We start from the raw sequence: 24,375 nt of genomic DNA on the forward strand, positions 1-24,375 counted from the left end.
TTCCACTGTGAGCTTAGCTGTTTCAAGCATTTTGTACTGATAGGTAAAAATAATCTGGACAAAATCCCACCCAGGTTCCAGCAAGTCCATGTCACAAAGTGCAGTCACCCAGGGCTGCAGCCTCTGCCACGTGCCAGCAGCAGGTGACCTGTTCCGCCCAGCTCTGCATGGTAGGGAGTGAAAGATGCATCAAACTGCTAAAAACAACACATCACATATGTAACTTTATACAAGGTCTTTTTTTTTTCTTTTAAACACTTTTACAAACACATATAACACTTACAGATAGAATCTTGGAATGTAATATAGGATCTGTAAACATTTCCAGTCTACCAGCTGTAGTAATAGTTCTTTAATTCCTGCATTTGGATAAAGTGCTTCATACATAAGGCTATTTGAGCAAAGCAAAGATACAAGATATTCCAGGCAGGCAAAATTCATACCCTCTGAACAAGATTGTTTCTTCTCATCTCCCTCCAGCAGTCCTGAATATTTTATACCACCCAAAAATGCCCTTCTTCATATGCTCAATAAGCCACAGGTCAGACTTAAAGGATAAGAGTTAACATCTTATACTCTTACCTTTCCTTTTGTGCTGCACAATGACTTATTTATGGAGTTTTTGATACCTCTGCCTCTGACGTAGCAATAAGGGTTTCTGACTGTTCTAGTGGAGAGAATGGCTCGAGGCAAGCAGAGGAGAGAAAATAAGCACAAGGGTATAAGTTGCTCACAACAGGATGTAAAACCTTACTGCACGGTAGGAAAGGGAGTGACTGGCAGCTGATACCTGTTATGTTCTCTTGATTTATTTCCTGGTGGAAACTGTAAATTGCATGGTCAAGAGGGAGCAAATTACTTCCTATTCCTCCAGGAATTTAGGTAGGGAAAGAACAAGTTTGGCTCAGGCCTGCACTTGTATTTGCTATCCCCTATTCTCAGGTCAATTCAATCCTTTTACGTAGATACTTCCACCAGCACTGAATTTTAGCTCATGTCAAGAAGTAGTGACTATTTATTGTTCCTGCTACAGTTGTGGAGACCAATTCTGTCCCCAGCTGGTGCTCTTTGTCTTCTAGGAACAGCAGAAATTGAAGACAGTGAATTAGCCTCTTACAAATTCCAGGAATTACACCTTTGCGCGATCAAAGTAGAAGAATAGAAGCTCTGGAATGCAGCAAGGCACTGTGGAAAATGTGTTACAAGGAGCAAAGTTCAAGGCAGATGGAAGGAGAGGGAAAGAAGCAAAGACCAAAGTTGTACTGTAAAACTAAGAGGTTGGGAAGCTTTTCAACATGTGGTATCAGTCAAAAAGCCTGTATATTGCCACTTCACAGCTCAGAGCAGAGGTGACCTTAACAGTGACCAAAACAAATAGCCCTTTTGATAAAGACATTCTTCAGGCTCTCCACTATTTACTACCCTGGTATCTCCATGATATTTGACAGAGACACTGACAGAAAAAATTGGAGGCCTTTTCTCCAATTGTTATTTTAAACACAAGGAAGTCACCATGAGTTCAAGCGCTACGCAGAAAGCTTCCATCCAAGAAGGCACATTAACTCTTTGGTGCTACACCTTACATTTATCAGTTCTTGGCTAGGCAGCACACGCTCTTCTGTTAGGCTTATGGGTTGCTTAGTGTTTATTGCAGTCTACCCTTCTACCAGCAACGGGACCAACAACTGAAGTCTTGTTCTCTCCCCTGTACATAGCTGAACTGTTTGCTGCAGAGGGCGATAGCATAGAGGTAACAAGTTCTGGCTCCCCTACATTGTAAACTAGGATAGAGAACTGAAATTAACATGATTAATTCCCTGCTACATTCCTCTAGAGCAAGGAAGCTGTACTTGATGCTGCTCTCCTCGAGTCTGACACATTCCTAAACTGAACAGGGCGAGTACAGCAAGGAAATCCCTCACCTATTGAGGTAAACGTGACACTGCTAGTTGCACACTGACCAGTCTCCCAGAAGCGAGGTTTGCAAACGAAGGGTTGCATGAAACAGTGTGCATTGTTCAGGAGTGAGACAGAAGCTTGACAGTCCTGTATGAAATGAACTCTGAAAGTGCCATTAGCTGTATCAACTCTGAGAATACCTGGCCTACATTCTCAGAATGCTTGGTGAACAGATTGGGGAAAAAAAAAAAAAAAAAAGCAAAACAAGAAAATCCCACCCCAAAACTGTTGTCCTCCAAGAGGCAAGGGCTGACAGTGGAGGAGTGGGTGTTTGCTCAAATCAACATAATTCCAGTTTTTTTACAGGTCACGTGCTCTATGCACACGTGTAGCAGTCTGTGCATTTGAATTACAGACTTTTTGAATTAAAGAATAATTGTTTTGAAGGAGAACAGGAAAGATAAGTTAATTAGTCTAAAGTCCAACTCTGTTTTTGTGTTTATGTTTTGTTTTTTTGGAAGTCTGAAATTGCAACTTCTTTTTCTAAATGTGAGAAGTGCAACGTTTCATTCAGAACTTGCAAAGTACTAGCCCACGGAACATACCCTGGTCATCTATCCCAGCCAAACAAGAAACATAGAAAACGTCAGATCTTCCTCCAAAACATACAGTGTTTTCTCAATTTGACTGCTCACATCAATGAAATGACCCTTAATAACGAAGGATGACTAAGACAAAGCAAGTCACAATCTCTAACCAGCCAGCACCTTCGGCAGATAGGAGAAATGAAGAGCATCCAAAAATACGGTAAAATGCTCTTTGCACTTTTAACCACAAACTATCTTCCTAATCAAGGCAACGTCAAGCAACAAAACAAAACAAATTGTGCCATTCTTGAGACAATGTCTCATTTGTCATTATACTGCAGAATCATTTCCCTCCCCAGACAGTTTGCTCTGGTTTATGAGCAGAACCTCTTCCACGTCACTTTGGGAATCTTCAGGCGAGGGAATCAGAACTGCCACAGCCATTTCCAGTTAGTGCCTCAATGGACAAGGCCAGTACGTAGGAGGAAAGTCTTGGAAGAGAGTTAACATTTGAACTGCTATAAAAAGCTCTTGATAGTGTATTCTGAGCAGGGTTGTTAAACCACGCATCCTACACGCTTAAGGCTCAGCACCCAAGAAATTCACCCACATTCAGTGCACTTTACCATATATCTGGGGAGGAGGGCTGTATGTAATGGATATGCTTGTCTCATGAATCTGGGCAAATAGCTTATTATCTTACTCCTAAATGAAGAAACTAACCCATAATTTCCACCTGGTCTAGGAAGATCATCATGCTGCATTTAATTTTCTAAACAAAAGAAAAAAAAGCTTTTGTGATTACAGGATTTAAGTGATTTAAATATATTTCCTACTACTGAAAGTCCCTCCAAAAGGGAAAATACTGTAATGGTTCCAGTTTAACAGCAAGCATTCATCCCTGTTAACAAGCTTCCTCTTTACCCACTCAGAGAAAACGCTAAGATGTCAACTCTCAAATTTCCCTTTGACAACTCATTTGGTCCCACAGAAGGTAGGTTCATGGGAGTCTTATTCGTGTAGAGTTTTGTTGCACACGTTTGCAGTTTCTTCACTTATCAGTTTCTCTAGAGGATATGCACAATTTCCTCTACAGTAACATGACATGCAAGTTCTTCTCCCCCCTGCCATTTCCCTCATGAGGGAAAGTCACTGGAGATACAAAGTGAGACATGGAAAATATTTAGTCCCTTTATCACAGTCAGAAAAAAAAAAAAAAAAACAAAACATTACTGAGGGCCGTGCTCCTTTTAGAGATAAAGAACTGTCACTTCAATTGTCTTTTCTTCACACACCAATGTTATCCAGAGCCAGAAAACACATTAATATCCTGATAAATACTGATTTTTGCTAATCAATTTCATCAGCATTGCGTCCCAGCCTACTGGTGTAACAGGATACTTCATCTGATACTAGACCAGAGGAAACACCAGCCATCAGGTCAGCAGTTCTCCAGTAGCCCTAAACAGCTACTCAGCAGATAGATGTCAGAACCTCCAGAAGAAAACAAACAAGCTACCCTGTAGCTGTTCTGCTTGTGTAATAGGAGTGGTTTACAATTAAGGAGTGTTTTGTTCAATTCTTTGCTCATTTATGCCAGGCAAACTCCTCTTGAGTTCCTGAACCCAGCCATCTTTAGCCCCAAACTGAGAAATGTGAGCAAGTCCCTAGGCTGCCCTGCAACCACGAGCTGAATGAACGCTGACATACAGTTTGCTAAGCCTCATTGGGAAAATTGCTGTGTCACAGCAGCACTGACCTCTGCCCAGCTGGGTTAAGGAATCCAACCACTTCATTCATGTTTTTTTTTGCTCTAAAGCCTAGCAGTAAGAAATTGAATCCAGACAACTATCAATGGGATGGCTTTCAGCTTTCCTTATGCACATATGCCTCTAACACAGACCCTCCCAAGCTTAAAAGGCAATCCACCTCCCTTCTGTAAGCACGTGCCTCAGACATCCTGTTCATCTCAGTACTTCAGAAGCTTGTCCACATGTGTGCAGATAAACATCATTGGAGGGCTGTTAGCACAAGATGCAGAGGCATCAGCAGTAACACTGCAGCCCTCACTGCACCGTGTCACATCCTGACCCTGTGACAAGTGTCTTTTGGATAACAAAAAACAGCTCTGCCCCAGAGCATTTCAAAATTAAGAGACTGTCCTTACGACTGTATGTTCTGTCCCACATCCAGTCTGTCTAAATCAGAGAGCAGCTCAAAGCAGCAGTATTTAAAAAAAAAAAAAAAAAGCTGTTTGGAGGATCCATTCTAACATCTGGAGGTAGAGGTCCCACCCCTCCCTTGATTGCACTTCTTGCTCCATGCTAGATGCTCAGAATATTAATTGGAGAAGAAGTTTCCTTCTGGAGGTGATAATGGTGGAGTTGGCATATTGCTAGGTCCCACAAAGAGACAGCTCAACTTCGGCTTCAACTCATTCCAAACTTTACTCATCTGTGGGAAAAAAAAAAGGGAGAGAAAAGAAACAGACAACAAGATACATTATTATCTCACCACACTGGATTTTAGCAGCAATTTCAGGATACTGAAAACCACAACACAAATTTTCTGAAGCATTTTGGAGAAGTCCAGCAGACCCAGACATTCCTTTTAGACTGGTGCTACACTGACTGAGCAGAGATGGAGGGGAAGCTTCCCATACCTTGGTCAAATTCCTTCACTGAAGGGAAGGAACAAACTGCAGTTATAAAAAATTTTGTAATACAACGAATGCAATAAAAGTCCATGCATGGGGAATGCTGAAATTCATATTTAGGGATGGACAAAAGGGAGCTCTTAGATTTAAAGAGAAAACAAGGAAGTTCTTCCTTGTCATATTCCTGCATAGCACAGCAAAAAAACAGATTCATTTAGCAAGCACACATCGTTCATTACAGAACTGTTAGTTATTTAACAGTACAGTTTTCATCTTTTGGGTAAAGCCACACACAGATGAAAAGAAAAAAACAGCCAGAACAACTTGCTATAAGAAGACACAGTCATTTAAAAGGGTGATGGGCTAGCCTTGATCCTCACTCCCAATTGGAAATACCTTAGGTAACTTATTAAGAAGTTTTAAAAGATCTGAGCTGGACAGATGCTTAGGAAGAAGACCCGCAGGAGAAAATAAATTAGTTCAAAATTCTCATTCGTATTTTGGGAAAAAGAGCATAGGCCAGAAGAACTCACCTCTTTGTGACCCTGGATCTGGGAGTTGACAAAGGCCCCCAAGATGTGAGAGGTGAGAGGCAGGTAGATGTGGATGAGCTGTGTTTCCTGATGCAGGCAATATAAAGAGAAGTAATTCCGCAGCTCCATCGTTAGGATAGCATTTTCTTGCTGAAAGAAGAGGAATTCAGTGAAATACAATGCCAGGAAGACAGTACCAAGGAGGTTCACTTGTAGCAGGAGAAAAAAGCATTCTTCACCACTCTGGCAATTCAAACGCCTAACAAGAGCCTAAAAAAGCAGTGCCTGGACCCATTTGATAGGACAGCAACTGCACTTTCCATCACGCAGGCTACTGCTTTCCACACCTCCTGCAAATGACATGTTGCCAGAGAGCCAGTAATAAGTATAGAGGAAAACAAATACATTTTCCTTGAAGCACAGCAGGTATCTCAAATTACCCGAAGTACAAGTTACCGTTTCTGGCTAATGGCTTTCTGCAGATATGAAAGAGGCACACAGCGATGTCATTACAGCAGTCCACTACCACCATTTGCTCTCCCAAGTATCTGCCCTACCTCCACAATCCGAGACTCCAATTGCTCCACTGATTCTGGTTCTTTGTTCTGCACCGTGGCACTCATCATCTGCTTCTTCATCATGCTGTACTTATGCAATGCTCGCTGGTGCTTGTGCAACACCCCCTTCTCATGTCTTTCACATAGGTCCTTGACAGAAAAAAGAACAAAACCAGGTACTTAGTGGGAACTGGGCAGAGTGCTGAGGGACAGCAGGCAGAGGCAAGCCAAGTACATCAGGAACACAAACACATAATCATACTTTGTAATTTCTCCGCTGCGGATTTCTGTTTCTATTTTCAAGAGGGTCAAAAAAATGTTGGCAGATGGGAATTCAAGAAACTAAACTGCCACTTAAGCTCAGTGGTATGGGTCTAAGCAATCTGGAGCATCACTTCAGCCAACGTTTTGGATCTTATCAGGCCACTTATCTTCCATGACCTTCTCAATATTAAGTGCTGGCAATTAGTCATAGTAATAGCTTGCCAGTGCCCTTCTATTTCAGTCCAGGCCTGGGAATGTCAGGAGCGGCTGCCAAGCACAGTTTCACTAGGTGCTTCTAAAAAGTGCATTTGACTGTGAGATTAGTATCAACAAAAACGCTTTCATTTGTGACTGAACTCATGAACCGTCTCCATGAGCCTAACAGTAGCCATTTAATTCACTGCTTTGACTCAAAAGCAGCTAAATCTGGAAAATGGTTAGCTGATCCATGTAATTCAAGCAGTCATATTTCTGTATTTCTTGCGGGGTTTGCCATTTGGCAAGGTCTCATCACAAGAATAGCTGATCAGTAAGGCTATGGAGCTAACTAAGGCCAACAGCCACTCCCCTCCCTCTGCCAGATGCCCAGTGTGCCTCTGAACTGGCCTCACAGTTTTCCATCTAGTTGCGTTACACCCTCTAAAAAGCACAAGCTTGTTCTAAACAACTTTTTCATTGGCAGAAGAACAGCAGAGCTCACTTTATAGGACTGGAGTAAATCCAGGAAAAGGTTCAGCTTCTCCACCACATCATTCTCTTCCTGTTTACCCTAGAAAACAAGGAAAAAGTACATTTTATGTAAGCCTGGCAAGAACCAACATCACAGCTCTTCACATCCTTACACCACGCAGGCCCTCCACAGTATTCCCCAGGGCATATCAACGGTTACACAACTGCATCAAAAATCTTTCAGATGTCACAGTGGCATTTAGTCTTCAGTATGCAGAACAAAGATCTGACTGGAGCAGGAACAGCTTTTCCAATTGACTGATCATTATAACAAGAGGAGTTAGTTTCGCAGTCCTGCATGTCAGTCCTTCCAGCTTTCTCTGCCTCGGATTTCTTGCTTTTGCAGCCTTCTCTAATCTTTCATCTTTCCTTCTTACAAGATAACTAATCCATTAAATCTATAAATACCTGCATATTCCCCATAATAGTTCATGCACCAGAAAGCACAAATGAGACACCAGGCTAAGTTTCACCACTTTATTTTTTCCTCCTTTTTCTAAATACTGCCTTTTCTTCCTATATCAATAGAGCTCTCTGGAGCATAAACTGCAGAAAAAAAAAGAACCAGTCCAACAGATCTATAAAGGCACGCAAAGTATTTTAACACAAGGAGATGAGAAGAAGACAAAACTATTATTTTTGCTTCCCAGACTGTCACGATGTCACATCATTCTAACAGTCATTATCACGCTGTACGCTTACACAGGAATATGACACTGCTGTCTGAATGACTTTCATGTAGTGTTTAAGTAACGTGAATGTCAAAACTTGATTCAGAAATTCTTCTGGATTCTCTGCAGCAGGTAAATAAGAGAACGCAGGATTTTTGGACAGCTTAGTGGAGCAGTACAACTTAACTTGTCCAATAACCATTTGGAAGGAAAAAAAGCATGCCTTTCTCTCCACGCCCTTGCCCATTATATTTTTTCCCCATTTAAACACAGTACAGGTTTTTCATTCAAACATGAACAAGCAGGCTGGTGGCTGAGGATGCGACTTTGGACTACAATCTCCCTTTTAAACTTTTTAAGTGCCTATCCCCATAGAATTTGTGATTCTAAAGACACCAATGCATCTTCCTCTTTTTACAAAAAGTTAATAAATAAAGAAATAGAATCACTCACCTGCTGCACAGCCTTATCTGCCAGAAGTGCAAATTCAACAGATAGACCCTTCAAGGCTTGCTTCAGAGTCCCCCATGTGCTATTATTCAAAGCAGCCCAGGAAGGAAGCGGTGTAGTGTCTGAGCCTAAAGCACTAGGAGAACAGAAATTAATGTTTAAAACTAGGAGACAAACTCCACTGAGCACCTGCACTTATTTGCAGAAAGCAGTTCAGAGTTTCAAACGTCTAAACAGGTCACAGTGCAGAGCTACCACTGCACAGCCACAAAAGTAGTGCCATGTATATAGTGGGGGAAGAGATAACACGGTCAGTACCTGAATGTCAAAATATTGATGTTTATTTTTGTTGGTCTATGGAATGCAACCTTAGAGGAAAGCATGCATTTTCTTCTTTTGCAGTAGGAAAACTTGATTATAACCTACAGCATGCATTGAAATACCCATTCTTACCAGGCCATTTGCAAGTAAACCTCACAACAGTCTTCAGTTATGAAGCAACAGCAGAAATGTACACATTAGCAAATCTTCTTTCTCCCAACCTACCTTAGCTCCTTTCCAAATATGAGTAGATCTGAGGCATTATCAATGGCTCGAGAAGCTATTCTCTCTGCACGGTCCCGAAGCTTGTAAAAGCTATTGTAAATATTTCTGATGAGTTCCCTGCTGGCAGCAAACTGGGCCTGTATGTCAGCTGGAAGGAAGTCCTGAAGAAGTGCAAGAGATTACTAGTGGACCTAGCAGAGACATACTCCCATATCTTAATTTTGGGCACATCTTATAGTCAGCAGAGAGACAGACTTCTCTTCTGCACTCTCTTTCTTTCTCCACCCTGCAGCAACCCTGATGAGTTCAGCTTTGCAATTTAGATCTCCAAGTCAGATGTCATACGTGTACAAATACCCCTAACTTTCAGAGGTAGAAAGAGGTTCAAATACAGGGTGCAGACAGAGTTGGAAAAATCTGCAACTCTACTATGAAGTTAAAATGGGGTTTGTGAGGTTTCAAGCCCACAGGTTCTGATCTGAAGCTACTAAACTGCCAGCATTGCAAAGTCAAGCACGTACTGAAAGTTCAGCTAAGCTCTTTTTGACCTGTGCCTCACCAGTAAGAGCCTGAATTAAGCTCCAATTGCAAAATCTTCTGCTAGCAGTGCAGAAACCTGAACAACAACTCAATCTAAAATTGCTCAATGAGCACAGAGAATGTATGCTTAAAATCTGCTGTAGCACTAATCATTGAGATAAGCAGATAAATGCAGAACTTCTGACTTCTCTAAAACAATCAAAATTACTCTCCCACAGGGAGAAAAATAAAGAACAATGACACCGACACACGTGGAAGATATCAATCTAGATATTAGCTTTTAAATGGTGTGGTATGCTCATTTGTTTGGTATGCAAGTACAATTAACTACTAAGAAACACATTCTGAGCAGGATTCACTGTTTAATCTTTCTCATGTTTGTGAACCGCTACTGAGACAGAAATATCAGGTCCTTAAGAATCAAATATACTTTCTATAAAAATTACAAGCTTAAAAGTCTCTCAAACTCTGGAAACAACTCTCCCCTACCTAAGGTCTCTATCACCAAACAAACGCTGTAACTGATTTACCCAGAGGAAAGAGCCATTTAAACCCGAATTATATGTTGCAAGCAATACATACACGTACCTTGGCCTGGGTAGCTAATCTGCAGGTCATAAACTCATCTCCCACTCCCTGGACCAACTCTCTTAGTTTATTCTGTACGTCCTAAAGAAGAGAGAGAATCAAATGAGCATGCAAGAACTAAGTGAAACACAGGCAGTTCACACGGGTCTCTCATATTATCATAATAAGGCACCATTTAGCAGGTACAGCTTTATCCAGGTTAAGTTTAGTTCAAGGGAAATCGTAACACGTATTCCCCTAAGAACAGTTACCATTTTCAAAATCCTGTACTCGTGGCATCAAATGCAATTACATTCCCCTATCCAGCTGTAGAAATATCTACTGAGAGAAAATGTTCCTTGTCACGGGGAGCAACAATGCGTAGGTCAAAAGCAGTTCTGAACTCTGTGCCCAGGAAAGCAGTTACAGGAAGGTGTGCAAACTCAGACTGCCACTAACAAGTACTCACTGAGCCGCTGAATGACAGAAAGAGCTTCAAGAGCACATCTTCTGAGAAAGGAGGATGTCGAGCCACCAGGTTTATAAAGCGCTTCAGAGCTCTCCTTCTTGATTCTATGAATTCTCGGTCAGCTACAGGAAGGAACATTAAACTTCAATTAATAGACCACATATTACAGCTGCTCAGAAAGAGAAAAAAGAAAGCCGGTGATTTCTTTACACTTATAAACCTTGCTAAAGCACTTCAGCAAAACCAAAGAATGGTCGCCAGTACTCTGTTGGCTCTCCAAAACACATCTTTTAGATTGACCACCAGGACGACAATTCCCTCAAGTGGTTCTTTACATCTTACCAAAATCCTGCACATATATCCCTGGGTGGATTTCCACAGGATGGGTCAAGTAAGCAGGATAAACAAATGAGTCTAAGATCTGAACCCTCTGCTTAGAAACTGTGGGGACGCAAAGATCTTTAGTCCTCTGAATGAATTCCATAATTGGCCTCCAAAGAAAATCTCATGTTGTTTGGGACTCCTGGGTGCTACTGCAATGCAAATGGTGCCTTTTTTTTTTTTCCCCCAGTTGCTTCACCAGTATCAGCATCCATCTTTTTCATGCAAGACTTCTGAAAGTACTCTGAAGATCTATCTGCATCACAGTCTGCAGCACATCCACCCAAAGTCTTTACTTGTTAAACTAAAAGAAGTTCAGCTCATCTCCCTTCCTGAAGCAGGAAAGAGTTTTAATCAGGTGATACTGCTGCAAAGCAATAAATCAGAGGTGCTAGCATCTTTTCAGGTAAAGTGGAAAACTATATTGAAATAAATCTAAAGGAACAAGAATTAGCAAAACTGAAATTAAAAGAATGCACAGGCAAATGGATACCTAAAGTTTACAAAAGGTGCCTTCATGTTTAAGCTGGGAGTTTGCAGGCTGCAGGAGGCCTCCATAATTATCTTTAGTAAGGCGATCAAATTATTTTTTTCATTCATTAGTGTTCCATATCTTGATTGTGCTTTGTTCATACTTTAGCCTGCACGGAGATTTCAGAAGTCATCTACTCACTTCCTACAGGATCTGACCCAGTTTGCTGCCATCCTCCAAAACAAGCAGAGCAGACTATCAATCTTCCTCCATCTGACAGACAGATGTTAGGCCATGTTTTACCAAGACCACATTATACCAACCCGGAGGTAAGAGTGTAACTTACTACAGGAGCATACAAGTCACACAGCTTTATCCATCAGGCTCTGGCACTACGGAATATGCAATAGTCACACATCTACACTGATCTGTCAAAACCTGCGTTGTATAGTTCCATTTATCAGAACATTAACCTACTCAGAAACAAGAAGTACCCATTCCATTTCCTTTTTCCTGTTTGCAGTTTCTATTTAACACCACTTACGCAGCTTTTCTATATTCAGAGTAACTGGACTAAAGGCAAGCACCACTCTCTGCCTTCACGCAGATGTGGACTACGTTAGGACTGTACTACTAGCACAGTTTGGGAACAAATCCTGCCAGATTTTTTTTTTAAACATTTGATATGTATGGGAAGAAATGCACCAGTGAACGCACAGAAGTATCAACACATCAGAAACACCAGGAAATAAGCAACTGACAAATTATATGTATTGGAAACTTCTTTCAAGCATCCTCTCTCCACCAAGATAAATCAGAGAAGGTCACTTTGCTCACAGGTGTTGCATGAAGTGGAAATTCTGGAAATTCTGGCTGAGAACACTGCATCAGGCCAAATTCAACAGACTGGTTTTCACAACCTCAAAAGAAAGGTCTTTACAATTCACATTCCATCATAAAAAAAATATGACCATTGAAGCTTTTCAATAGTGTTATTTTGCTTTGTTCTTGTTTGCTACAAACCCTGCTCTGTTCACTGTTTACCAATTCCTTTTTATTGTAGCAATTCACCAATTCCTTGACTGAAATCAATTATTTTTTTTAACAAGCTTAGCAGCTCGGGCAGGAGACAAACCAGTGAAGAGCTTGTTCTTCCACAGATAAAGCATAAAACAAGATAGAATTTTACACAGATATGCATCATTTTAAATAATAGAAGTTTAAAAACAATGCCAATATTTTGGATTATTGACAAATGCAGCAGAATGAACTTCAATATGATTTCAGTCCTGGGATACTTCATTGGTTTCTATTCTAATAGCTACAATGTACTTGAGTGAACTGACATTCCAGCCTCAGTTTTTAATTTCTGGTTATCCTACATACTTGCTGTTGTTTTTACACAGTAAGTTTCTCTGCAGTCTAAAGCCTTATAATGTTTTTGTTTGTTTGTTTTTAATGTTTAGTCTTCTCTCACTACAGAAAAACAAGGGTGCTTCCATGAATCTTTCCCATTCTGAGCACCTCAAAAACAGCACATTGTGCTACATACTAGAGTTGTTCAACAGTACAGTAGCAATTCTACAGTCAAAGCATCATATGATCATCACAGAGCACACATGATCTTCATAACCTATTTTCCTAAAAATATGATAGCTGCAACTCTGCCATGCTCTTGTGTAGAATTACCCCTTGAATCTCACCAGAAAGGTTATTAGATACCAAGACGTACAGGAGGAAAAAAACAAACACACACACACACTGAAACTTTAGATTATGCTACCTCTAAAGATTTCTAAGACAGCAGTAATTCACAGCTCCAAACTGTGTATTAAATTGTCAGAATTGTTTTCTGAGCCAAGCAGAAGCAAAGACATTCAATTCTTTCAAGTATTTATTTTCATTGGTTTCATCTTGATCATACTCGCACTGCAACACCTCCAGACAGAAGAGTGACCCAAATTTACCTCCCAGCATCCTCTTGGGTGGCAGTGCTGGCACCATACGATATGGGAACTTCTGCAGCAGCATCTCATGGAACACCACAAAGTCATTATATCTCCTGTAGACCGAGCATTTGAATCTCTGTAATAGAGGGGAAAAAAAGAAAAATCAATACGCAGGCTGGACAATCAGCAGCATATCCATTAATTTTCTACCATCAGCTGCACTGAAAAGAAAGAAATCTCACAAAAGGGCTGCAGAAATAAAATAATCCTTATTTTTAGAGGTCTTGTGGTGGGAAATAAGGAGAAAAGTCTCTAAATGCAGCCACCCTTCCATTATGAATAGAGGTAACATTCTTCTGAGAGTAAGATTTCAGGTAAAAGTTTATGTCACACTCCATTCACACACAAGAGAAAATGAAAAGGAGAAGTTTCCTAAAAAGTGGCAAATCTATCTAAATCTGTAGTGGTTCCACACTTCCTCAAACTCCCTGTTCTTTCAAATCAGACAGAACACTTAGAACTAGTGCCAATACTCAAGTGCTCTAAAGAGCTCCTTTCTTGAAGTACTGCAAGTGCCTGCTTTAGCTCCTGGGAACTTTCCTTAAATCAGCTTCAGATCCAGAGGTGGCAAAACAAACTTAGAACGTGTTCAGTATTAGCCCAAATGGCTGACCTTTTAAGTGAACCTCATAAGACAAAAAGAGACCTTCTATTGATGCTAGATCTATAAACAAACACTTAAAGATCCATTAAAACCTTAGCCTTTAACTCTGCCTTAGATCAGTGTGTAGAACAGACCAAGGAAACTGGGCATTCATTCCAAAAGGAGTTAAGTGGCAGCTACAAGGAGATATTTGAGAGGTAAAAGTCCTTAAAAAATAATTAAAAATAAGAGCAAAAAACAAAAAACAAACACGACTACTACACATTGATCTACTGAACAGCTAGTAAGAAAGCCTACATACCTGTATTCTCACTACTATATACCTACAATACCTGCATTCTCACTACTGTTGTGTTGCACATCACACACCCCTTACTATTACACTATGAATTTTCAGAAATAAAGCAACGAGACACATAACTGGAGCACAACTGGTACAGCCCTTAGGGCCTCCCCCTGTCTGATTTGAAATCTGATGCTGATTTGTGTTGCAGATCTTAGATGAAGTGCAAAGCCACGCTATTTCTTCTCCCAGAAGCATAGTTCTACAGCTAGAACTGAGAGGGACGACAGCAACTGAAAGGAATTGGCAATGGGTTTTTTCCTAAATTCAATACCTAGAGAGACCACCAGGGTCTCAGTACAGTGTCTTGATATTGCAGGCAAAAACAGAACCCTAAAGAACCCACAGAAACATTCCTTATCTGCCCTTATCCTCCACACAACACTCTTTGAGAAACTTACAGATACAGCCTAAAGCCCCGGCCGTCACTGCAGGGAAGTGACCCAAAGGTGATGCTGAATATGGACAATGGTGACCGCAATAGTTTGAGTGCTACTCACTAACTGGTGCTTTGGTGGCCTGGGAGCTGCAAATTGCTCATAGTCCATCTTGAATAGGACCAATTTCTGTCTTGAAAAAACACACAGAAGATCCTGGAAAGCTATTTCACTGGCTGTTCCATAACTAAAAGATACACCACCTTCAGTCTCACTAATACCAAGAGCAGAACCTTGAGTTCAGGCTTAGGGCAAGCAAACTGGAAGTGGCCTAGACTCTGCGGAAGTTATTTGCAGTACCTTTTCTGTTTATAAAGGATTGCAGTTTAGCACTGACAATATGGTTTCTTCACAAGCTCTGAATAGTCTGAAATATGCAGTACCATACACCAATCCATTACAGAATCATTCCATTTATGCTGCACATCTGCTTTTCTAGAGAGCTCAGGTGGGTTAGCACTCCTGATGGTATCCACTCACTTTGCAGAACTAGCTGACTACACACCAGACCTCAGCTAGATGTTCCATACTGCCAAAATGAAGGTCAAGAAAGCACTGGGTTGGTGCATTTATAGCAAATCAATACAACCGGCCTACTGAAAATCAGCATCACCCAACACACCTATCAATCAGACAAGACTTTGCCAAAAGCAACTGCATGGACATTCCTGAGAAGACACATTCTCACTAAGAGCATTGCTTGTTCACATTACCTTGCTGGAAACCTCATATTCCACATGTTTCAGAAAAAGTCCCTTCTTCTCAGGTATAAGCTCCACCTGCACACTATCCTTGCTCAATAGCTCTTGTAGGGTGTGGGAAAGCAGCAGTGGATTTCCCTGGGGCGCCTGCATTAGAAATTGTTCCGGTTCCCTCGGTTCATTTACTGGAGGCTTTGCCAAATCTAAAAGACAAAAAGGGAGAAACAGTCCAGTAGACCCTGCAAAGATAAACTGAAAGAAGGAGCCTTAAAATATTCTGTTCCCTCGGTGCTCCTGCAGTGGTGCAACATGACCAGAAGAGCACCGAAGCCACTCCTCCCCCAGGAGGCTATGCTACTTCCCACACGTTCGAGGCACTGGAACCTCCCTCTTCGCTACACCCAGGAGCACTACCAATTACACCGAGTCAGAAAGCCATCTCCACTAAGCAAAAGAAGAATCACAGGCCAAATTTGTTCCGTGAATCAGCTAGGAGGCCTGCATTTCCTGTCTGTCCAGCTCCCACCACAGCAGGATCTGCCAAAATGAACGAAACCCTAGCTCAGCACTTTTGGATCCTGCCTAGAACAACTCATGGAAGTAAAGAAAACGTCCTATTTTACTGCACTGCAGAAATCTAATACGTTAATTTCACAGGCTATTACAAAGGAAAGAGACACTTTGTTTGACATAATTATATTAAAGTGTATGACAGTATGCTAGAGCGTGCATGATTTGTGGTAATTTACTATGTCAATATGTTTAAGTTCAATAGCAGGAGAACAAGGATCCCAGTAATGTCTACCAACAAGACAGTTTACTCCATCACAGCAAGCTCAGGAAATAGCTTCCAAATACATCGATTCTACTGCTTGTAGCTAAAAAACAAACAGGACAGGGTTATTTTGTTGTGGTTTGTTTGGTTTTGTCTTTTACAGTGAATTCAGCTGTAGCTGGATAGCTTTGGACAGAGAGAGATCCTAACAAATTCCCAGCAAGATGCAAAAGTGAATAAAGATGGCTCTAAGAGCATGGCCCTTGAAGGCAGACTAAACCAAAGAAGGGGAAAAGAGGATGATTCAAAACACTCTCTTAATGACTGACTCAAGCCCACTATCTGAACTTGCCTTCATAACTCCATGTTATGAGACTGCAAACAAAGCTTACACTGTTTTTACAAAGCTATCATTTTTTCCACCCATCTTACACATATGAAAAGCCAGCAACAGGGTGAAAAATGTGGCTGTATCCCTGGAATCTCTTCAACCCATACCTGGGTCTGGAACAGATGGGTTGCTTCCAGTCTGCATTCATCTGTTTAAAGGGGATACTGTGAGCAAGTTCTTTTACAAAAGAAGTTGTATCCACTGACGAAAACCCACCTAGAAAAGCTAAGGAGCATTAACCATCCCCTCCTTGCAAGTGTGTCAAAGTTACAGCCCTTCTTAAACACATCTAAAAGTTTGATATTATGAGAAGACAGTAACATGATAGAAGCAAGAATTTTTCCTGTGAGCCTTGATACATAGTTCAAAAGGTTGGTAAGAAGTTCCCTCAGGAAGATACAGATTCACAACCTTACCTTGACAGCCCTGACCTCCTGATAAGGATTTCCCACCTGTTCCTTCACATGCTCAAGGCCCTGGTAAACGGGGAGGCAACCTCCAATTCCTCAAACAGACAGTTGCAGCCTTTGTTTTGTAAATGACTTGAGGAAACCGAACCTAATCCAGGACAAATGACCTTATCCCACATGTCTCATCAGGCTCCCAATTCCTGCGAATGTGACTCAGAGAAGCAAGTCTTAACACTTCTGCTTTAATGGAGTAATGTATCGCCTATTAGCCCCACCTACAAACAGCTTCTGAAGAGTTCCAGTTAATTACCAGAAATCTGTAGTGAAAACTCGAGCTAATTCAATGCTGACAAGGGACACTGCTGGATAACGTGGTAACACACACACCTGTGTATCCACTTTTCAGACAGATGCTGAACCGAGAAGGAAAGAGAACTCCAAATTCAGAGAATAAAGCACACGGTTTTCTTGTGTAGTAAAATCCTCCCACCTGATACTTGGTGGCGCAGCACAGTTATAATAAACCATTCTCCCAAGGGGAAGCCCTAAAAATACACACAAGGAGCAGTACGAAGAGCAGAAGACAGCCTTGCTCCCCAGAGCAGCGGTTCCCCAGGTGCACACCCTTCTAATTCTTGGTTTTAATTGCTCAAGACACATCAATGAAATGCAACGTGACACAAGAGATTTTGTTATTTCTGCCCTGCACGCACACACGCCCTGACAGAATTCCACAGTCCTCTGTGGTGCTGAACCAGCAGCTCACCTTTCAGGGGAAGTCACAGCACGCCAGTCTCCCCAAAGGGGCTAGCCAAAATTCAGCCCACCTGCTTCCTGAGAGCAGTGCCAACCTGCACTAGCACAACACTCCTCCTGCCTGCTGAACCACTCTCCCTGCTTTCCGTTTTCCTGCTGGCCAGCAGACAAAGCAGGGATTTCATGGCACAAACTGCTCCCTGCTCTGGGGCTCGGCACCATCTGAACTATTGAAACTCCCAGTGGGAAAAGATAAGTACTGGGAGAAAAGACCAACAGGATGAGCTGTGAATCCCTCAGTATTTCACCTGTAAGTCCTGAGATCTGATGTATGATCCAAACCGTCAGCCCCCAGCGTTGAAAAGGTCTCTCCTACTCGACCTGAACCCACGTTACCCCAAAGACAAGTGCAGAGTGAAGCCCCACAGAGAGATCTAAGTCAAGATTCAACGTTCCTTCAACAAATCAGTCATGCTGCTTCTTTTATGTGAAATGCTTTGCCACTTTTCATCAAGTTATTCTCTAAATTTGCTTTCTAAAATTCACCTTCAGGAAATACCTTCTTTTCTCAGCAGTTCACACATTTGGCTGTTCCTGAAATACTCTGTAGCTTCCTTAGATCCCACCTTGTCCAAATATCTAAAGTCATATAAACAAGCCTGAATAATTACTGTTTAACTAATCATCTCTCTTCCACATCAACAAGACAGTTGGGGTGAACGTGCACCCCCAAACACCAGTCTGAAAATGCTGCGAGATTACTTTGGAACCGTTAACCTGGTCTGGAAAACACCATCCTGGCATTAACATTAACCCCGCAGAACAATGTATCCTTAAACTATTCATCAGCCCATCTTTCATTCTACTTACTAAAGAGTCAATTCAGAAACAGCCTGGAGAGTGCTGGCCAGGAATGGTGGATAATAGTGTGAGCTCATTGGTATGAGCTCCTGTGTTCAACCAATACAAGGATTTACATGCATTGTAACAACACACTTACTGTTTCCCATCACGCGCGCTCCTTGAGAACAGCTAATTTTGAAAACATTCCCTTTGGTCTCAGATCATCATCTAACAGAGTTTATATAAATAGAGCAGTAAATGAATATAGAAATGAGGTAGGGAATGGATGCCCATACAGGGAAGCAGATAAAATTCAATCAGCTTTTTGTAAAAGCTATCCTTTTGCTACCGTAGAGTTTCTCAATCTGGTGTCAATAAGACATGAGGAAGTAGCCTGGTATAACTGAAAACAGTTTGATATAACAGCTAAAAAGAATACACATGAGCAAACTGGCAGGCAGCAAGAAGACAAGAAATAGAAGTTTAAAGAAGCATTCAAAGCATAGCCCGATTTTTTGTTTTGTTTTATTGTAAAAGAAAACAACTGTAAAAACATTGTTGTTTTTTTTCCTTTTCTTTTTTTTTATTTTTATTTTGGTAAGAAGTCGGGTAGCCTTTAGACTGAAAGGAGTTGAGAAACTTATCCCAGGAACAACCCAAATAGAACGCTACATCACTTTATGCCACACATTTCAAGGTTTATTTAGCACTCTGAGCTCACAGCTCCCTACATACAACTAGCAATACAGCAAAACTCCACAGTTACTGGGTTTCTCTATCAAAAACTTCTACAACCACACGTGTGGAATTTCAGATCTCTGGTGAGCTGCACACGAGTTTTGCAGGCACAAGTAGGAGACGGGGGCAATGTAAGGACTGGAAGCATAGCTTGCAAATCACAGAGCAGATCTCCCTTCCCCACTGAGGCTCTCTCAGCCACATTTGGAGGGTTTATCTCTGTTTCACAGATGGCTGCCAAGCGTAACTCTGTATTATACTTGGGTGTTAATCCGCTAAATTTATTAGACACGCTTATATGGAAGATGCCATAGAATTGCTCATTACGTTTGTGGCAGATCTTCTATAAGCAGAAAGGAATCTGAAAAGAAGGAAAGCCTTTAGGAAAAAGAACTAAGATTTCCTCATCGTTATCATAGGCCACGGCCTTACGGAGTAGAGGTAATCCAGCTCACAGGAAATGCAGGGGAGTAAAAGAACCATGCATTTTTGTACACTGATACCTCAGATTTCCTCCTGGCAAAGCTGAAGGCTCCTGGGCCAGGCATACTCTAACAGCAATGTAAATATCATTCATCAGCATTTCCCCTTCCTTTCTGTCTTCTCATGGAAAGCCTCAGGAATTATGGAAATGCCTTTCCCCCTTGTTCTGTCAAACACATTCCTCCTTAATTCCAGAACTCCCTTTCAGTGTCCACACCAGCCTCTCTAAAAGCTGACACAGACTTCGGCTACAACTTTAAGTCCATTCCCTTCCCCTTTTTTTTTTTTTTAAAGAAAGGAAAAAAAAAAAACTTACATAATTTGAAATCCCCTAAAGACAAAGGAAAGAAAAAAAAAAAAAACAGAAGTCCCACAAAAAAAAAATACTTTCTTCTTATTAAGGCATTACATATCTTCTTGAGACAACTGTATGCAACTCCTATTTTATAAGGAACTTTAAACCACGCAGTTATTATTTAGAAAGGAGCACAGTAAAAGAATCAGCCTGCTTTGACCAACAAAAGCGATCCCCAGATCTATGTTCAACACGAAGGAGAGGTCTGTGTTCCTTACTAGGTACAAGGAAAATTATCATATTTAGTTTCACTCTCATTAAGAGATGGTGTGATTGTGGCCTTCCTTCTTCCCAACATTTCATTTGTAAATACAAACCATCCAATGCCAAAACAAGATAAAGTAACAAACTCTACCAAAAGCCTAGACGTTGGGATACAGGTTCTAACATTCTGCTTTCCTCCTTAAAATCCCCAGCCTTCTCAGCACGCATATCAAATGTGTGTTCTGTGCTGGCTGGCCTGGGTTGTTTTTTCCTCTATTTTGAGGACGTGGGGATGATTCTGTTGTTTTGTGGTGGGTTGTGTTTTTTTTCCCCTTCAGATTGCTAAATTTCATATTGCTATTCAGGACTTGGTGCTTTCCACAATGAAGCACAGAAACAACATTACAACTCAAAAGTATTCATGTGAGGTATCTAAGCTTTTTTTAGTAATAATTAAAAAAAAAAAGAGTGCTAGCATTTCTGCATTCCCCTGCAGCTATAGGCTTCTCAAAGTATCATCATCAAATAGAGCACGCAGAAAGAAAGGGGAAAAAAAGGCAATGTCACAGATATGCGTGCCAGAACAGAGAACTAACTTTAAGGCTCGTGCCCTGTTCTTTTAACCATGCTGTTAGATCAAGTGATTAATTAAGCAGTTTCCCAGTCTGGGAATACAAGGAACACATTCCTTCACATTCCATCAGCCAGTCAGCTGTGTGGCCACAGTCCCAAGCCACAGCAAACACAAAGTGAGATGGGGCTATACAGTGAACTGAAGAAACAACAGTATTGAGGGAGTAAAGTCCACCAAGGAATGTTCGCAAAGGCTACAGAGACAGAATTCAAATCCTCACTAGGACAGCTTTCTGCTCCCAGTGGAGGACTGCTGAGCTATCCCCCTTCACACCCAGCTCTAGCAAAGAGGTTGGAAGCGTGAAAATTCAGACACAATACATGCAAGTCTTCTGCAGGAAGCCTCCTGTGACAGTAGTTTTCAGAAAGCCGTTAGCCACATAGCTATATTCCACCTCAATTCCCATACAAGTCTTTTACAACAGCAGTTTGTCTTAACTATAGAATTGCCAAGTTTCCACAAATATCAAATATCCCTTTCCAAGAAAACTGTCAGAATAATTTATCCTTTATTTTATTTTGTTTCTTATCTTCCTTGTACATTTCTCATCCTCTTAATTACACTGGGCAAAACTTTGAACTAAGTGTTTAAGTATTAAAAAAATGAAATGTCACTCCAGCCTTTGGATGGTCTTTTTACACATTCTGCGTATTCTGAACAAGGTCATTCATATTTCAAGTTCTGTTACAGCTCCCATCCTTTTCTACCAGTTCGATGCCTGTAACTGCCCCATTTCTCTCCATCAACCCATGCCAACCCACTACAGCTCGAAGATTCTGGGGGCAATCCAAGTGGTTATGTTCAAATTCTACCATCTGCAAGCAGTACAGTGTGTTCCCTACCAAACCTCCCCACTGGCTGCACACACGGTTAAAGATTTACCACCAGAAGACAAGGAGACACCCCCCTTCCTCTCCAGACAGCACACCTGGATTAGCTCCCTGCAGTCATTGCAAAACAGGCTCAAAGGGGAGCAACAGCCAAAAAAAATAAAGAAAAAGATCAATACAAGTAACAGCAGAAATGACTTTAATACATCAGACGTTATCTTATCTTTGGCTTGCATTAAAGTACTTTTAATCTTGTGAAATTAAGAATGTGTGTGTCCTGTTATAGGTGTGCCTCAATAGGCCCTTCCAGGATGCTCAGATATAGATCCTACTGGAACACTCACTGAATAATTGCTGATCTCTGAAAACGTGCAGTATGAGTATCAAATTCCCAAGATCACCAAACCCACAGCACGATGCTAGAAATTAAAGAGATGCCTCCTTTCGTGGCACACTTCTATTTCACTAAGATCACGAGCTGCTTTCTCTGTTTACACAATATAATCTCTGTCAAAGGAAGATGAATTTTCTAGACAAGGCTGAGTAGATCAGACAGCTACAGAAGCACCATCGCTAGCGTGGAAGTGAATCAGAAGAGAAACACTCAAGGACAGCTCAGTTTTATCTCTATAAGGCTCCTGAAGCAGATGGTAAAACCGTAACACATACCTGAGTGAGCTCTCTCTTTGATACAGTAGGACATTTTTTCCACAAAGGCTGCTGCTCAATATCCCAAAATCTTACATCAGTCCTGGACAGAAATATTCCAAAATAATTTGTTTATTTATTAATGCGTTATCTGCATCAGGAGTGTCAGAGGCCTAATCAAAAGAACACTTATACTGGATCCTGAATGTAAAGCAACCAAATCACCCTATCCTGCGTAAATATTAACTCACCTGTGACCCCTACCAGCTTTTCTTCCCAAAGGAAAAAAAAACAAAACACGCAGCAATCAGCGTGAACCTCCAGCCGCTTGCAGAGTGCTTTAGAGGTGCGTTTTCCTCTCAAAGTTTGCTCAGTTTAACCGAGTTTAGCGGTCACTTTCCTGACTCACCCCTCAGCCCCCCCCACACGGCTCCTTTTGCTGCTGCCACCCCGGCTCCAGGCGGCTCCTGGGGCTGGGGCCAACCTTCCCCGAGCCTCCCCCAAGCCCCCTCAGAGCCGCCGAAATCCCCAGGCGAACCCCAGCCCTGCCGCCACCTCCGACAGCGGACAAAACCTCGGGGCGCCCCCCTCAGCCCGAAACCCGGCCCGGGGCGGGGGGGCTCGGAGGGCATGGCGGCCCCTTTTTACCTCAGGTTTCGGCGGGGCGAGCAGCCCCCAGCCCTCCCGAGGAGCCCCGAGCCTCCCGCGGGGGGGAAGCAGCGAGAAGCGGCGTCCCCGGAGCCGGGCGGGCGGAGGCGTGAGGCGAGCCCCGCGTCGCCCCGCGTTCGCTCCCGTACCTGTGGCGGCGGTGCCGGCGGGCGGCTCGCCCTCCATCGCGGCAGCCCTCGGTCATGTGAGGCCGGGGGCCGGCGGCCGCCCTCCCCTTCCTCCCTCCGCAGCGCGGGCGGAGCGGCCGGGGGAGGCCGCCTCCCGCCTCGGGCACGGGGCCGGGGGCCGCCCCGAGGGGGTGGAGGGGGGGGATCGGGGCGGTCCACGCCGCCTCCCAGCGGCCGGAGCCCCGCGGGAGAGCCCGGGCAGGGCCCTTTTTTCCGTGGCTGTGGCGGGTCCGGGAGGCTGAGGGCAGCGGAGAGGCCGAACTCGAACGCGAGCTTCGCGTCCCGGGCCTCAAGGGCGCCGGCACGGGGCTGGGTTTGGCGCAGCGCGCCTCAAACCGCGCCGGGGTTAGCGAGGAGCCGCTCAGATAGCTCCCAGAACTGATCGGCTCACACGCCTCGTGCAGGCTTTATTCCAAAATAGAATTGTTTTTTTTTTTTCGTCTGGAAGCTGAGAAAGGTGATGGGTGTGGGGATGTGGACTGCCAGGCAGAATTCGGCGTGCTACGTGAGGAAATAAATGTGTGGCAGTGGCAGTGAGGCTGTCCTTGAAGGCACACAGCTCAGGGGGCAGTGCTGCACGTTGCGAGTCGGATAACATACACCGGGACAACTTCTTGGTGTATTTTCTTAAGTTTTTCCACGGCATTTAATTTCTGCTGCCATTTGATCAGGAAATTTCCTATTCCAAATATTTTATACACTTTGGATGTATTTAGATTTTTATGACGCATTAGTGAAGATAATAATTATTATTTTTCTCCAAAGGAAAAGCAGTTGCAGCATTTTATACTTTGCACCAGAAGGAATGCACTAATAAAAGTAAATACAAGAAGCAAACATTGTCCTATTCAGGAAAGCATAGAAATACAAACATCTGAAATGCAAATACATTTTCTAAAACTGCCTAAAATAAGAATTTCAGGCATGAATGCCTCTAACTTTATTAGCAATATTTTTTTCCACTTCTTTTACGCTCTATTAATCAGGAACGATACGGCTGACACTGGTAGAAAATAAGATATATATTTTGCGCAGTGCTTTCCTGAAAACACCATCA

The 24,375-nt window shown here is 42.4% G+C and overlaps 1 protein-coding gene across 5 annotated transcripts; it reads right to left on the reverse strand.

The window, feature by feature from the left end:
- Positions 1–220: 220 nt before the first annotated feature.
- On the reverse strand, positions 221–23,443 carry SNX8 (sorting nexin 8). 5 transcript variants are annotated; one of them, XM_068699485.1, is made up of 12 exons: positions 23,280–23,432; positions 22,504–22,585; positions 15,428–15,618; positions 13,289–13,406; positions 10,469–10,590; positions 10,021–10,101; positions 8,893–9,053; positions 8,350–8,482; positions 7,197–7,265; positions 6,233–6,382; positions 5,676–5,825; positions 221–4,940 (listed from the first exon to the last, which is right to left on the reverse strand). In XM_068699485.1, exons 2-12 carry the CDS (start codon positions 22,535–22,537, stop codon positions 4,827–4,829), a joined length of 1,323 nt encoding a protein of 440 aa, XP_068555586.1. In that variant the 5' UTR covers positions 22,538–22,585; positions 23,280–23,432; the 3' UTR covers positions 221–4,826. The 5 variants fall into 5 exon arrangements, with proteins under 5 accessions (XP_068555586.1, XP_068555587.1, XP_068555589.1 ...); XM_068699486.1 differs by lacking the exon at positions 23,280–23,432 and adding an exon at positions 23,131–23,161; XM_068699488.1 differs by lacking the exon at positions 15,428–15,618 and having other exon boundaries at positions 23,280–23,443.
- Positions 23,444–24,375: the final 932 nt, after the last annotated feature.

Source organism: Anas acuta, chromosome 15 (assembly GCF_963932015.1).
Source record: "Anas acuta chromosome 15, bAnaAcu1.1, whole genome shotgun sequence".
Taxonomy (NCBI): Eukaryota; Metazoa; Chordata; class Aves; order Anseriformes; family Anatidae; genus Anas; species Anas acuta.

Bases quoted from the DNA above. Each gene is read 5' to 3' on its own strand.
- SNX8 (XM_068699484.1), bottom strand. From the start codon at position 23,316: ATGGAGGGCGAGCCGCCCGCCGGCACCGCCGCCACAG. The intron at 7,266-8,349 runs GTGAGTGATTCT...CTTGTTTTCTAG, and splicing joins CAGATAAGGCTGTGCAGCAG to GGTAAACAGGAAGAGAATGA. The intron at 6,383-7,196 runs GTGAGCTCTGCT...TTTTCTGTCAAG, and splicing joins ATTTACTCCAGTCCTATAAA to GACCTATGTGAAAGACATGA.